We start from the raw sequence: 14,676 nt of genomic DNA, 5'->3' as shown, positions 1-14,676 counted from the left end.
TGTGAACAAAATCCTCACGGTCGCCAATTCATTATACGGGCTGGGCGTAGTCGGTGATCCCAGCGCCTTCCCCACCACCTGGCAGCGAGCGAACGGGCAGACAGGACTAGAACCTGCCACTTACCTCCTGTCCCAGGCGGCTGGGCTAACCACTGCGCCTCCCAGCCACCCGCACAAAGAGCCTCCTCCTGGCACTGGAGGCATGCGCGCGCCCCTCCTCGCGCTTGCGCGTTCACGAGGGCGGAGGCGCGTGTCTGTCCGGGGTCCGGCGCGGCCTGAGTGCGCACCGTTTTACATCCGGGTCCCGCGACTCCTACCGCTCCCGCCGCTCTGGTCTCCTGGGGGGCCGCCCCCCTGCCCCGCCGGCTGGCCGGCGCCGGGCGCTCCAATGAGAGCGGCTGCCTCTCCCTCCCTCGCGGAGCCCGGCGACGCCGGCCCTGCGTGCGCGAGTCCGGCCAGCAGGCGAGGATGATGCCGGCTCTGGCCGCCCAGAGGCGGGGATGGCGCTGCCTCTACCGGTTGTACCTGCGGTGCCAGGCGGCGCAGCTCAGCCGGGTCTGCCACGGTGAGTGGGGGCCGGCGGGGCAAGCCGGGCTCTCCAGCCCCTTTCTCCCGGGCGGCGCTGTTTCCACAGCTCTCCTAGGGCGTCTCCGCCCCACGTTACCCCTCCTGCACGGTCACGCTGCCAGACCCTCCTCGCAGCCTCCCCCTGTGAGCTGGGCTCCCCGCACTTCCCCCCCCCCCATGCAGTGCCGCCCCAAAGGCCCCCTAAGCTTATCCCACCGAGACCGCCCCATCGTCTTATATTTCCAAAACCCTCTTAAAACCTTCTGTCTCTCCCACTCCACGATCCGTCATGTTCTCACAATTTGCCACAACCTGGTGGTCTTTAATTACACTCCCCTATTCCCGTTTGTTCCTTATCCTCTCATCTTCAGTGCTCCCTCTCACCAACTCAGCGCCTTCCCGAGGTCCCATCATAATTCATATTCCGTAGCCCTTAGCCTCACTCTTCGTCTGTCCACTGTGCTAAAGGGAGCAGCACCCCCAATGTTTTCTCAACTTGACCTCTGTCATTTAAAAATTGCCTGTCTGCTGTGCTGTGTTGCTAACAGCCTCTCTCACCTACTCCCTGTTGAAATTGATTGAAATAATCAGTGTGCGATGAGGCAAAAAGTGCTGCATAAAAGTACTGGATAATAAACTGGAGGAAACAGTACTGCACTGAATGTTAAGGGGGATAAACTAATGTGACTTAAGAGGTCTTTTTTGTATCTGAACTTCTATGAAAAGGAAGTAGTTGAGTAAATTACATGATGACTTCCTGTAGATCAGGTACTTAATCTTTGTGATGTCTAGGGCCACATTGGCAGCTTGTGAAACCCAATATTTTTAATAAAAATATTTTATATATTTTCTTGTATGATGGGAAGAAGGTTCAGAAATTGCTTGTCCTTTGAGTTCACTAGCAATAAAAACCTGCAGCTAGTCAGTTTTATGATCATGTGGTTGTTAGCGGGAGAAGAGCTTGTTTGGGTATGTCTACATAGCATTTTAGAGTGATCCTCCCAACCCTGGTCAATAGCTCTAGCTCTAAATATAGTGCTTTGAACAAGCTAGTTTCTTGCCTTTGTAGAATCCATATCATTCTTTTCATATAGTTATTTTCTCCAAAACTAGTGCTGTACTGCTGTTTTATATAAAAAGCTGCCTAGTACTCTTAAGTAAACTTTCCAGTGTATATCACAGACAGTTTCTGAAAATAGACAATAATTTGAAGCAAGAATGTAATGGCTGAATTATTTTAGTCCGTTATCAAGAGGTTTCCTCTTTGACTGAATGTGAAATGCCCCCAAAATGTAGATAAATTCAAAATACAGTTGGGTTTAAAAGTATGCATTTGTCAAGTACCATAAAGTGTTGTTTCTGTAATTTCTTATTTATTAGACACGTGTTTAGCAGAGCATATTGAACTTTGGCATGGTATTTAAAGGCCTTTTATTGTCTGAATCACTTTGACATTAATATAACTTATGTATATTTTGTGTACAGTACATTTATATTCAGATGTACCTGTTCTAGCTGTAGTGGGACATAATGTATGTAAAAGACTGTAAGGAATTTTTATGGAGTGCATGTTTTTACCAAACATACCTCTATGGTTGTGTTGTGAGATGACTTGTGTAATAATCATGTAGTCCTCTGTTTAATGTCCAGTTATATGCAATGCAAGTAAGATTAGCAGTACTTGATTTTCTAAGTATTTCTCAAAGACACCACACCAGGTTTTTTGTTTTGTTTTGTTTTTTTAGTAGGTGATTGCATTTCAGTGGTGGATGAAGTTATATTTGCAGAGGAGACATATGCATTTTATGTGTGAGAAGGTCTGTTAATTTTGTTGATGCTTTGATTGCTGGCTTATGTTGCTTAACAGAAGTTTGGCTGCTAATGCTGATGGACCAGAACTGTGTTCAGTAAATTTGGTATACTTTGGGCCGGTCTTTTAACACTAGCAATTGCCTAGTAAGTGTTGTTGTCTCTCTGCAAACACAGAGAAAATGTTTGTATGTAATATTTATGTATCACACTGTAAATCACACTTTAATTGTGGCTTTTATGTTGTGGGTTAAGATATTACACCTGAATTGCAGACATCTATTACATATTTAGTCAATTAGAGTATTTTTTGGGGGGTATGGGAAGTGGGATTAAAGGACAAAACTGTTAGGATTATCTTGCTAATAGTTTTGCAATGTATGCCATTGTCATTCTACTGTAATATCCTCTCTGACTGCCAAGTATTTTGCCCGTTATAAAGACGGTTTTGTGCAGAGGGTGATTAAAATAGGGTTTAATCGAGCAGTTAGACAATCTTAAAGTATCTTTTCTGTTAGATAACTTTAAGAGAATCTCATGTGCAGTGTTTCAAAGGACTAGGCTATGTGAGAAACTTAGCAAAAAATATGACAGTATATTTGTGTGTTAAAATGCTTGAGAAGGACTAGTTTTAGCTGTGTAGAGTTTACGAAATTTGAGCACACAGGTAAACTGAGCAAAAATATTTATTAAAAGCTAATTTCCACAACTAATCTCAGCAACTCCTATTGACACACACTTTCTCTTTTCTTCTCAAACTGGTATGTGTAAACCTTTTTTTCCCCTCAGGATGGCAAGGCTCGATGAAATGTGGAAGTCTCTCTCGCATACTGCCATGCAGTCGTCTACCAGTCCAATCACTGAGTCAAGTGAGAGTTTACACTTCTGATGGTCAGAAAAAAGGCCCTGTACCAGGCCCTGAAGGAGCTGTGCACAAAGCTGGAACAGGTTGGTGTGCTTTACATTTGTTTCCATCTTAGTAGTCCTGTAGTGTGTGAATGTATCGGACATGGTTCTCGCCTGTTTTATATTTAAAAGGAGCAGATATATTAGAGCATTTATTCAGCTAATGATTCTGTTAGTTTGCCTTGTGCAATTAAAAACAGATCACAATGTAGAACTGTATGTATTATTATGCTAAAACTGCAGAATTTGGAAATGGTCAAACCTCCCTCCTGTATATCAAGTGAACGAGCATGGGTAAAAACTTAGATACATTTCCTTTTTGTAAATGCATTTTTAAATAAATAAGTGTTGGAGAGGGATTGGATGGCTCAAGGGATAGATAATGGGATGCCTGTACAGTTTAGCAATCTGCTCCTTCCAACCTGTTTAGTTACTTGTATAAAATGAGTTGTTGTTAAAGACTGAATTGGCATAAAAATTGAACATGCTGATTAGTAGTAATTCCTTCCCCTCATGCTTGAGGCAAAATGGTGAGAGCGTAATCTGCTGTTTAAGCTGTTGGTGTTCTGAGTATAGAGGATTTCATCCTGTAGAACTGTTAATCTGGCAATGGCCACAAGTAGTAAATTATGTAACATTTAATGTGGTGGAGAAGCCCATGGGCAACTTTTACTGTTGTGAAACTGTATGGCCCTGGAATTCCTACTCGAATACTCTCCCTACAGCTGCCTTAAGGTCTTATTTTTCTTCAGTCTTAAGCCAGATGCCTCAGATTCCTGGTAGGACAGAAGCACTACCAATTCCAAGTACTTCCATTCAAGCTGGTGACGGCACTGAGGCTCTTCACGAAAGTCTTCTCTGTGAGGACGGCCCAGATGAGGTGCAATGGCCGCACCATCTTCCTGTATATAGATGACTGCCTACTAATGAGTAGATAAAGTCTGGAGGGTCTGTTGGTAATCCTTGTCTTACTGCACCTTCTGACATCACTGGGGGTCTGTGTAAACAGAGAAAATTCCACTTTGACTTCCACAAGGACTATAGATTTTTATCGGAGTGACCTAGAGTCATCCTCAGGAAAAGCCTACCTTCTTAAAGACCTATTTCAGGCTATTCATAGCCTGATAAATCAAGTCATGCTGAAATCTTGCACCACAATCAGGGTCTGTCTTTTCCTACATACATAACACTGTTTGCCAGACTCTGCATTTGCTGCCTGTAGGCCTGGCTGCAGTTTGTTTATTCAGTGGACAAGGACAACATGAATACCAGTGTAACAATCCCACCAGAAGTCAGTGCCTCTCTCGTATGGTGAACGAAACCAGACCAGGTGCAAGTGCGAGTCCCCTTTTTTCCACCCATCCCTGACACAACCCTAATCACTGATGCATTATTCATAATATGGGGAGCACATATGGACAATCACACTACACGTGGTGCGTGGTCCCCATGGTAGGCCAGATTGCAGATAAATCTGCTGGAGATGAGGGCAGTTTTTCTAGCCTGCAACACATTTTTCTCCCTCATAAGGTCTCCCCACCTAATATCGGACAACGTGATGGGGCTTTTTATGTAAACGGAGGAGCAAAATCTCTTCCTCTGAGTATAGAGGCAGTGACTTACCTACCAGATGTGCAGAATACTCTGGTGGACAATCTCAGCAGGCACTTCTCCATAGACCGTGAGTGGGAAATACACAATTCTGTCTTGAATTCTTCACCAAGTGGGTAACACCATCTTGGGACCTATTCTCGTCACAATCAAGCAAGAAATTCAACCTCTACTGTTCCAGAGCATCATTAGGCCGAGACTCCAGGGATGATGCCCTTGTGTTATTCTGGATGGACCATCTGAGGTATTTCTTTCCTACTATCCCCCTGCTACCTCAGGTACTCGGCAAAATTCGCCATGACAGTGCCAGGGTTGTCCTCATCACACCCAATCAGCCCAGGCAGTTTTGGTTTCTGGAATTTCTACAAATGTCATCCTACCCTCCTAGCTGTATTCAACCCTTTTTGGATCTTTTAACTCAGGACAAGGGCAGGATCAGACATCCCAACCCAGACCTTCTTAATCTCATGGCCTGGAAGTTGGATGGTCATCAGTTTTGGAATGTTCATGGTCTGAGGCCATCCAAACTATCCTTAATAACAGCAGAAGAATCTCCACTAGAAAATGCTGTTTAGCTAAATGGAGGTGTTTCTGTACCTGGCCGCAACAGAATCAGTTATCACCAGAATCAGCAGGTGTCCTTGTCATTTTAGACTATCTTCTATCCTTCAAAATGTTAGAGCTTTCTTTTAGTTTGCTGCCAGGTGGACTTTCAGCTATCAATGCCTTTCATCCTCTAGTGGAAGGCTACTCTGTCGTACTCAATCACAATTTGATTCTTGAAAGGTCTCATTAGGACCTTCCTGCTGGTGTCGAAACCTATACCACCAAAGGACTTCAGCTTGGTCCTGTCAGCTCTTACCAGATCACCATTGGAATCAATGGCCACATGGTCCATGTCACACCTCTCCGGGAAGGTTGCCATCACATTGGCCATGTCGGTGAGCAAACTGGGAGCACTCGCGTTAAACCTACAGAATGCCATATTTCACAGAGAAAAGATCTCCCTTCATCTCCTCCTGAAATTCATCCCCAAGGTTATTTCAGAGTTTCACATGAGCCAGCCTCTTTGTTTACTGATATTCTTCCCAAAGCCGCCTCTTTCCGGCAAGGAAAAGAGGCTGCACTTCCTCCCTGTCAAACGGATCTTGTCCTCTTCTCTGCATAGAACAGAAGCAATTAGGAAAATACAAAGACCATTAGTCACAATAGCAGAGCGATGGTGATGGCATATTATCGGCACAGAAACTCTCTATGTGGGTCTCTGGATACATATTTCCATGTTATCAGTTGGCACATATTCTTCCCCTGGATGGGATGAGGGCCCACTCTGAGCGTATAAAACCTCAATGGCATCTCTTTGAGAAGTACCAAGTACTGGATATTTGTAAGACAGCTACCTGCAGGTGCGTCCACGTCTTTATGAAGCATTGTGCTCTGGTCTAGGCTTCCTTAGCATCTGCAGTTGTGGGGGCATTCATACCAACTGCATCCTCGAGCCCTCCACTTATTTTAATACTGCTTACCAATCACCCATGTGTGGAAGAAACATAGGGATCAGCACTTGAAGAAATGGAGGTTACTTACCTGTAATTGGAGGTTCTTTGAGATGTGTAGTCTTTATTTGTATTCCACTGCCTGCCCTCCTTCCCTTCTGCTTCATATCCTATCTGATTCATGGTAAGAAGAAACTGGAGAGGCATTGGTCTACTTTGCCCTTTATGCCTTTGATTGCGAGAACAGGGAGAGCAACTGCTTATGTGCGGATCAACGGACACTACTTGCTACAAATCTCCTGTCTCAGGCATGTGGAGCACATGTGTAGCCACATGCGGAATACAGATAGGAACCATACATCTCCAAGCACCTCTAGTTACAAGTAAGTAACCTCAATTTTTAGTGATTATGTCCTTAGGTAAGTCTGTCAACCTTCCTGCGCCTCCATTTCCCTATAAGTAAAAAATGGGATATTTTTCTACCTGACTGGGCATTCTGAAGATTAATTTATTAATGTTTAAAGGGCATCTCAATCTCTGCCCACCCAAAGATCAGCAGTTCTGAATTATAATACTTCATTCTTTTCTTGTTGGTTCATTGTGTTTGTTGTCAAGTCTCGAGAGCAGGGTAATATATTTTAAAAGGGTACTTAATGCTGTCTGAACAGTCAAATATAAATCTTGATATCTGATGTGTAATTATTTTTTTCCTATGAAAGTTTATGGCATAACCTTTCATTAAATAATGTCACTGAGGTACGTTTTTGAACAAGAAAAAAGTTTATCTGTACAACAGAGGGTGACTTCTGGCAAACTCTGGAAGCAAATATGCCAGACAATCTTGTCTGTGCATATGAAGAATAATAGTTTGTCAATGCCCATTGTTTTTGAGTATGATGAGAAATGAACAGCAAAGAGTATCTTATTTATTTTGAACCATTTTTTAACATTGCTGTTCTTCAGGCTATCCAGAGAGCAGGTAACACTTTTCAAAAGGAAGAAAGGGGCTGAGTTATTTTAAGGCTTTTCCAAACTCACTTGCGGCAAGATCAGTGCAAATACATTAGAAACTGTTCTTTGTGTTTTTCTTACTGTTACTTCTGTCTTTCGCACAAAAATATACTCAGACCATGTTAGACCTTCTTGGTAGTTCCTGTTATATCTAATGGTTACTTGCTTGACTTAAAAGAGTAGTTGTGTAGCCAAAGCTATAAGAATATTTGACTTTTGAATCATTCAAATCAGATGTTAAGTCAGGAGCTTTTCATTAAGCAACATAGACCTATTTGAAGAATCCTTAAGATCTTCTGAGTACTCCAAATTGCTTCAGTTTCAATAAAATTAGTTTTAATTTTGCTATCGATAGCAGATGTGTGGCAAACATCCAGTGCTAGTGTACTAAACACAGTGCTAGATCTGTTTGTTGGAATCATAAGGATTTTATTCTGATGTTACAGTGAGTTAAGATGGTGATTTTCAGAATAAATATTCAGACATGCATTTGAACTATCTGATAACATTTCTTATTTGTGATTAGAACACACTCAAATTACTGTACGTTGATAGTTTGCAATGAGCCTAGTATCTGGAAATACATATTTTTCCCTTTTGCTATACGGTGTCCCATTCTCTTTTTAGTAAAACAACTTTTGATTGTCTGTGATTTGATGAGGAGTAACTATATCTTCAAATTCCAAATACAAGCTAATATACTTCTGTTGTCCAGTTTCAACAGAAATTCATGACACAAGAAAATCTGTGGATTTTGATTTTTCATAAGCTACTGTGTTCTTCAGAATCTTAACTTTTTTGTTTAAAATGTTTCCAGGTCCTCACATGGTTTTTAATCTGTAAACCAAAGCATTTGTGATATTTTCTGCAGACAGAAAATACAGTTTTAGACTTCATTATCTTAATGGGGAAGTAAATGCAAACCTCAATTCTTACTACTTACATGGTAAAATTTTGCATCGAGTTTTTCCAGAACTATAAAGATGCAGCTGAAAACATTTTGATCCGTTACTATTTTCAAATAGCCTACAATACAGTGAAACCCCTAACAACTTTGTTGAATATCAAATTTCAACTTTCAGTGGTAAATTAATGTGTATTATCTATACATTCTGTAATTCACATTATCTGAGAGTATTCACAAATACAGTACAATGAGCTAAAGGTTGTCAATTTTTTAATTCACATGATAGTAAATAACTTTGTGCAATTCTCTGTTGGCCTTGCTAACAATAGTCTTTTATTTTATTTAATTATAATTGTTTACATGAATCAGCAGTGAGCGTTTTTTATTTTTTACAGCACGGGATACCAGCAGTGCAGGCCAAAAACCACTTTTATTGCAAGAGCCAATCCAAATAAAAGGTAAACATGTATGTTATGTTGCAATGTTACAGTTGTTAGGGTGTGGTGTTTCCTTTTAAGGTATCTTTCGGACTTTAGAAGTTATAAGACTTGAAGGAAATCATCTTTGAACATTAGGAGGCCCATGAGTAAGTAGGAAGTGTGTAAGGTAGATCATGTCTTGGGCTTACTTACATACATGTTTGTGGAAAAACATTCACATATCAACTTTCCATTTGGTGTCTGTTTATTTTAGAGAATGTCTTCTGAAAATAGAGCTACTCAGAGATGGAGTGAATAATTAGAAATAGTGTTGCTGCCATAAGTGTGGCTTTAACTACCACTTTAAGCTGATAAATCACAGATAAAGCGGATGTATAGATTTATCTCCCTTCATCCAGTCTAGTATCTCAGCTTGTCTTTCATGTCTTCAGGGATATCCAGTCAACATCTAAAACTCAGCATGGCCAAAACAGAGATTTTTGATCTCTTCCCCTGCTCCCAGCCTCAAGCCCTCCTTTCTCCTCTTAACATGGTGAAAAACAGCATCAAGTCTATTAAGAATGCTGCAGCTAAAACACCTTCTTGGTTTGTCATTCTGACCATGTCAACCCCCTCCTTCCTGGGCTTCCCTCTTCACACCTGCAACACATACAAGCTTCCTTGTCTTTATCTTTAAGACTTCCCATAACTTAACCCTAGCCTACCTAGCTGATCTAACCTATTGTCATGTTGACTACTGCCTTATCTCCACCAGTACTCCTAGCCTTTGCTACTTACCAGTTACCTTCTTCTTTAACCACCTCTGTGCTTTTAACCACTCTGCACCTTATGCATGGGAAAAACTCCCTGATAAAATCTGAATGGTTGCTACTTTATCTTCCTTTAAATCCTTTTTTAAGACTTGCCTCTGCTCCAATACCTACAAAACTCAGGCTGCTGATCCTGGCTAGACAGGTGATACTCTGCCTATTCCTCCTCTCTCCTCTTCTACTTCCTTACTTTAAGCCCAGTTAACCCTCATTTCTCCCCTCTTCCCCCAACTATAGTACATGTAATTAACACATCTGTGTCAAAAAGAAAAGGAGTACTTGTGGCACGTTAGAGACTAACCAAGTAGTAGGTGCCACAAGTACTCCTTTTCTTTTTGCGAATACAGACTAACACGGCTGTTACTCTGAAATCTGACATCTGTGTCAATACTTCACCCTACTCGTTTCCTTGTATGTTCTGTTCACATCCTCTAACCTTCAATGTGGGCCTATTTTTGCTAAGGAAAGGTGTCTTTTGTATAAAGAGATAGCTAACTCACTGTAAAGCAAACAAACCCACAACTTTTTCCTAGTGAAGACGCATCCTTTGTGTCTTTAAATTGTAAGCCCTTCAGGGCAAGGATTCCCTCTTGTGTATTTGTATGATGCTCAGCTCAGTGGGACTATATAGGCCTTTAGGCACAACTGTATCCTAAATATTTACTGTTACAAATAGTAACAAAATAACAAAACACTGAAAACTCTTAAAGGGGACACTCTTCACCTTAAAATTTGTGTGATGTTTAGTGGGTTGTTTTTTTAAAATAATTTTTTAAACTTTTTTTTATTACATTACTGTGGAAACTTAAAACTCAAATTATTTTTCAAGTTTGTCTTCTATTTTGAAATATTGAGTGGATACTTTGTCAACTGTTGCTAATGCATATCCCAAGATATGAAAGTTGTTAAACAAACCCTTGAACAAGTTTAAAGAACAAAAATTAAAGCATGCAAGAGCCATTTTCTCTATTTGACAATTGTTCTCTTCCATTCCAGTGCCCAAGAAACTCTGTGTTAGTGTCCATTAGATCCAAAGACCAATCTGGGGTAGATCATGATGCAGCACATACTATTAGATGCTGAACATTTACTTTAAAACAGTGTTGTAGATTAAAAAACCCACTGGATACAATAAATACACCAGAATTTTTGTAAATAAATGCTGAAATCTGTAATGCCTGTGGGTTGCTCAGTGTCAACTGAAACCTTTTGCTTCAAATCTTCCAGAATTCAGACCAGAAGGAAGGCACAAGCGTTAACATTGAGGATAGTTAACCATTGGAACAAGTTACCAAGAAATGTGGTGGATTTTCAATCAGTTGAAGACTTTAAATCAGGACTAGATATCTTTCTAAAAGATATGCTATAGCTCCAGCAAAAGTTGCATGGGCTTGATGCAGAAATTACTGGGTGAAGACTTAAGGCCTCTGTTCTGGAGGTGGTCAGACTAGAATCCTAGAGGTCTCTTCTGGCCTTAATCTATGAATTGTAAATTTTCAAAGATCTCTGTTCTCCTTTAATACACCTAATATACTTCATCAACTGTAACTGTTCTTTAATGGCGACCTACCTAAAATATTAACAGAAGTAAACTTAATAGTGATTTTAAAATTATAAATCACTGTAAGGACATTATACTTGGGTGACAAGCAGCCAAGAATGGCATAACTGGAAGTGAGATAAATTTGTATTTAAAATTGTATGTATTCTCATGGTCTCCTGCTTGTGCATCGGATTCTGAAAAGTTTATAGTAGAATCTCCTAGCTAGATATTACATATAAATAAGGAATGTGTACTTTTAACTGTTCTATAATCCACAAAGCACAGTATGGCAATTTGAAGAGAGAGAACTCTGGAAAGTACTAGGTGGAGTATTTAAAAAAATAAAGAAGTGAAGGGTACAGTCTGTTTCAGTTCTGGTTTAGGTCTGAAAAGATCTGAAGCAATAGCAAAATAATTAACTACTGAGATTAGAAAATAATTTGCAAAGTCTTTGGCCACCAGTGACTGATTAGAACTTTGTTTATATCTGCTTTTTTTTGTTGCCAGAATAGCTATTTTTATTATATTAAATGTCAAAATTAAGTTAAATTACTCTGTTCTTAATAATGTTTATTTCCATTCTGTCCAGAAAATTAATAATTTTCCTATCAGAGTACCTTCCTCTTTTATTTCTCTCATTAAATGTCTTTATCCCAGAATCCCTGGCAGGAAGGAAGAATTTATATGTTTCCATTTAAATGGGGTAAACTCATGATTTCCCATGATTTCACGTAGGGCTAAATTGTCTTTCAGGGCATGCTCCATATGACTTTTAATTACACTTGATAATGCGTTTTTTGTTTTTGTTTTTGTTTTTTTTTAGTTAAAGCAGTTCTTAAAAAGAGAGAGTATGGACCAAAATACACGCAAAATAATTTCATCACTGGTGTCAGAGCAATAAATGAGTTCTGTCTTAAATCCAGGTACAGTAGTTTAAGTGAGTTAAAGTATAATTGTCAATATATTTTTGACTTGTTCGTATGTGTTTCAGAGGTGAAGAATGGCTTAGCAGCGTGGGTCACTAATCCTGACTGAAATGTCTAGGCGCCGCTCCAATATACATAATAAATTGTAGACTGACTGAGCTGATGCTTCGTTTGAAAATGACTAAGCTTCAAGCTAATTGCAATCATGGTGGCTGATGGATTCAAACTCTTTCCTATTCTTTTAAAGGGGCATTGTAATAGTTCAATATATATACTTTTAAAACAAAATGAACTTCATTTAAGTTCTCTTTCCAACAACTCTATCCTTCCTGTTCTCTAGAGTGCTGACTCTGCATGCCAAGAAATGCAAATCCCATTAGTCACTGAAGAGAAAATGCTATCTCTGGGACAGCCAGCTTTTCACAGGGTGCACAGGCAGCCTTGTAGCAGCAGTTAGTAACCATGCAAATCTCTAAAATATGAAACCCCACTTAAAAGCCATAAGAAGCTTCATTTTAAACTTAAGGTACTTAAGCATTTGTAAACAGATATAATATTAATTATATGTTGCCAAATTAAGACTTAACTCTCACTATTATCCTGACTTAATCACATGTATCTTTCTGGACTATGGTTATTGTTACTTAAATGTATATTTAACTCTCTTTAGTGTCTCCATTGCTGGCATCCATTCAAATAACACAATTCAAAGGTGTGATCTCATTTATAAAATCCTGTTTGACCTTTATTAAATAAGTTGTTTGCAGTGGTGGTGCTGGTGTTGCCATGTTTGTCCCAGGATACAAAAGACAAAGGTAGGTGAGGTAATATCTTTTATTGGACCAACTTTTGCTGGTGGAAAGGACAAGGTTTTGAGCATTACAGTGCTCTTCCTCAGGTCTGGAGAAGGGACCCTGAGTGTCTTGAGACAAATACAAAGTGGGACATATTGTTAAGCAGAAGGGTTTCACGCATAGAGATGACCCTTCTGCTTAACAATATGTCCCACCTTGTCTTTAGCTCTGACACTCAGGGTACCTTCTCCAGACCTGAGGAAGAGTACTGTAATGCTCAAAACCTTGTCCTTTCCACCAGCAAAAGTTGGTCCAATAAAAGATATTACCTCACCTACCTTGACTCACTCTCCATTAAATATGAAAGTTTTGGTGACTTTTATAGCAGTTACAATCTTTAAATTCTATTTCTGCTCTGGGTTTGTCTTATCACCCTAGTATCTTAGACCAGCCAAAGGTCTTAATTAAGTGAAATCAGTTTATCATAATTTATTTTCCCTATAGGCAGATTAATTTGAAAATATGTGTTGGCTTTTACATAGGAAGTTCTGGACAGAAATAATAGGACCATAGGTTAGTTACTGTGATAAAATCAAATTAATTCCTATTTTATATATAAACATCTTCTATAATCTGAGTGTCTTGATTCAGATGCTGGAGGAAGTAACTGGGGGGACAGCCATTTTAAACTTGATTCTGACTAACCAGAAGGAATTGTGAATCTGAAGGTGGAAGGCAATTTGGGTGAAAGTGATCATGAAATAGAGTTCATGACTCTAAGGAAAGGAAGTGAGAGCAGCAGAATAAGGACAATGGACTTTTAAAAAGCAGATTTTAACAAACTTGAGAACTAATAAGTAAGGTTCCACAGTGAGAAAATGTAAGGGGAATAAGCAGTTCAGAAAAGCTGGCAGTTTCTAGAAGAGACAATATTAAAGTCACAAAAGAAAACTATCCCAAAGTGAAGGAAAGATAGGAAGAATAGTAAGAGGCCAATTTGATGGCATGAGGAGCTCTTTAATGACCTGAAAATCAAAAAGGAATATATAGAAAGTGGAATCATGGACCAATTCCTAACTGAGAGTACAAAAGTATAGCACAAGCATATAGATATCCGAGCAAAATCAGAAAGGCTAAGAAACAAAATGAGTTATACTTAGCAAGGGGCACAGAAGGCAGGAGAAGAGGTTCTATAAATACTTTAGGAGCACGAAAAAGACAAAGGAAAGCATAGGTCTACTACTTAGTGAAGAAAGAGAGCTGCTAATTGACTACACCAAGAAGGCTGTGGTGTTGAATGCCTATTTTGCTTCAGTCTTCTCTAAAAAAGTTAATTGTGACCAGAATCTTAACGTAGTTCATATTAACAAAAAGGGGAAGGAACACAAGCCAGAATAGGGAAAGAACAGGGTAGTTAATATTTAGATAAGTTAGATATATTCAAGTTGTCATGAATATGTAATGTACCTCAGGGTACTTCAGGAACTACCTGAAGCAATCTCAGCACTGTTAGCAATTATCTTTGAGAACTCATGGAGGATGTGTGAGGTCCCAAGGACTGGAGAAGGGAAAATGTAGTACCTACCTTTAAAAAGGGGAACAAAGAGGACCTGGGGAATTATAGACCAGTCAGCCTAACTTTGTTCCAGTAACTTTCCAGGTATCAAATGATTAAATCAGTTTTTATAAGCACCTAGAGGAGAATAGGTTGATAAGTAGCTCCAAATTTAGAAGCAAAGGAAGATTCCCAGTGTTATATTATCACAGAAATAAAGAGGCTGCCATTTGCAGATGCAATCAGCCTCTTTCAAGTTTCAGTGCCACATGTCTGGAGGATGAAAATATGCTGAATGCAAT

General features: G+C 39.8%; 1 protein-coding gene across 4 annotated transcripts in view; it reads left to right on the top strand.

The window, feature by feature from the left end:
- The first annotated feature begins 305 nt into the window (after nt 1-305).
- SLC30A9 (solute carrier family 30 member 9) overlaps nt 306-14,676 on the top strand; it is a 59,066-nt gene continuing 44,695 nt past the window's right edge. Inside the window, exons 1-4 of one of the 4 annotated variants that reach the window (XR_012639347.1) lie at nt 306-565; nt 3,166-3,324; nt 8,703-8,765; nt 11,923-12,022. Coding sequence is in view for 2 of the 4 variants with exons in the window: in XM_074951496.1 (XP_074807597.1) it covers nt 469-565; nt 3,166-3,324; nt 8,703-8,765; nt 11,923-12,022 (419 nt within the window). In the remaining 2 variants the exon portion in view is untranslated. The remainder of the gene's footprint in view (nt 566-3,165; nt 3,325-8,702; nt 8,766-11,922; nt 12,023-14,676) is intronic. The other 3 variants (XM_074951496.1, XM_074951495.1, XR_012639348.1) reach the window with 3 other exon arrangements.

Source organism: Natator depressus, chromosome 4, assembly GCF_965152275.1.
Source record: "Natator depressus isolate rNatDep1 chromosome 4, rNatDep2.hap1, whole genome shotgun sequence".
Lineage (NCBI taxonomy): Eukaryota > Metazoa > Chordata > Testudines > Cheloniidae > Natator > Natator depressus.
This window is presented reverse-complemented; position numbering and strand designations above follow the sequence as displayed.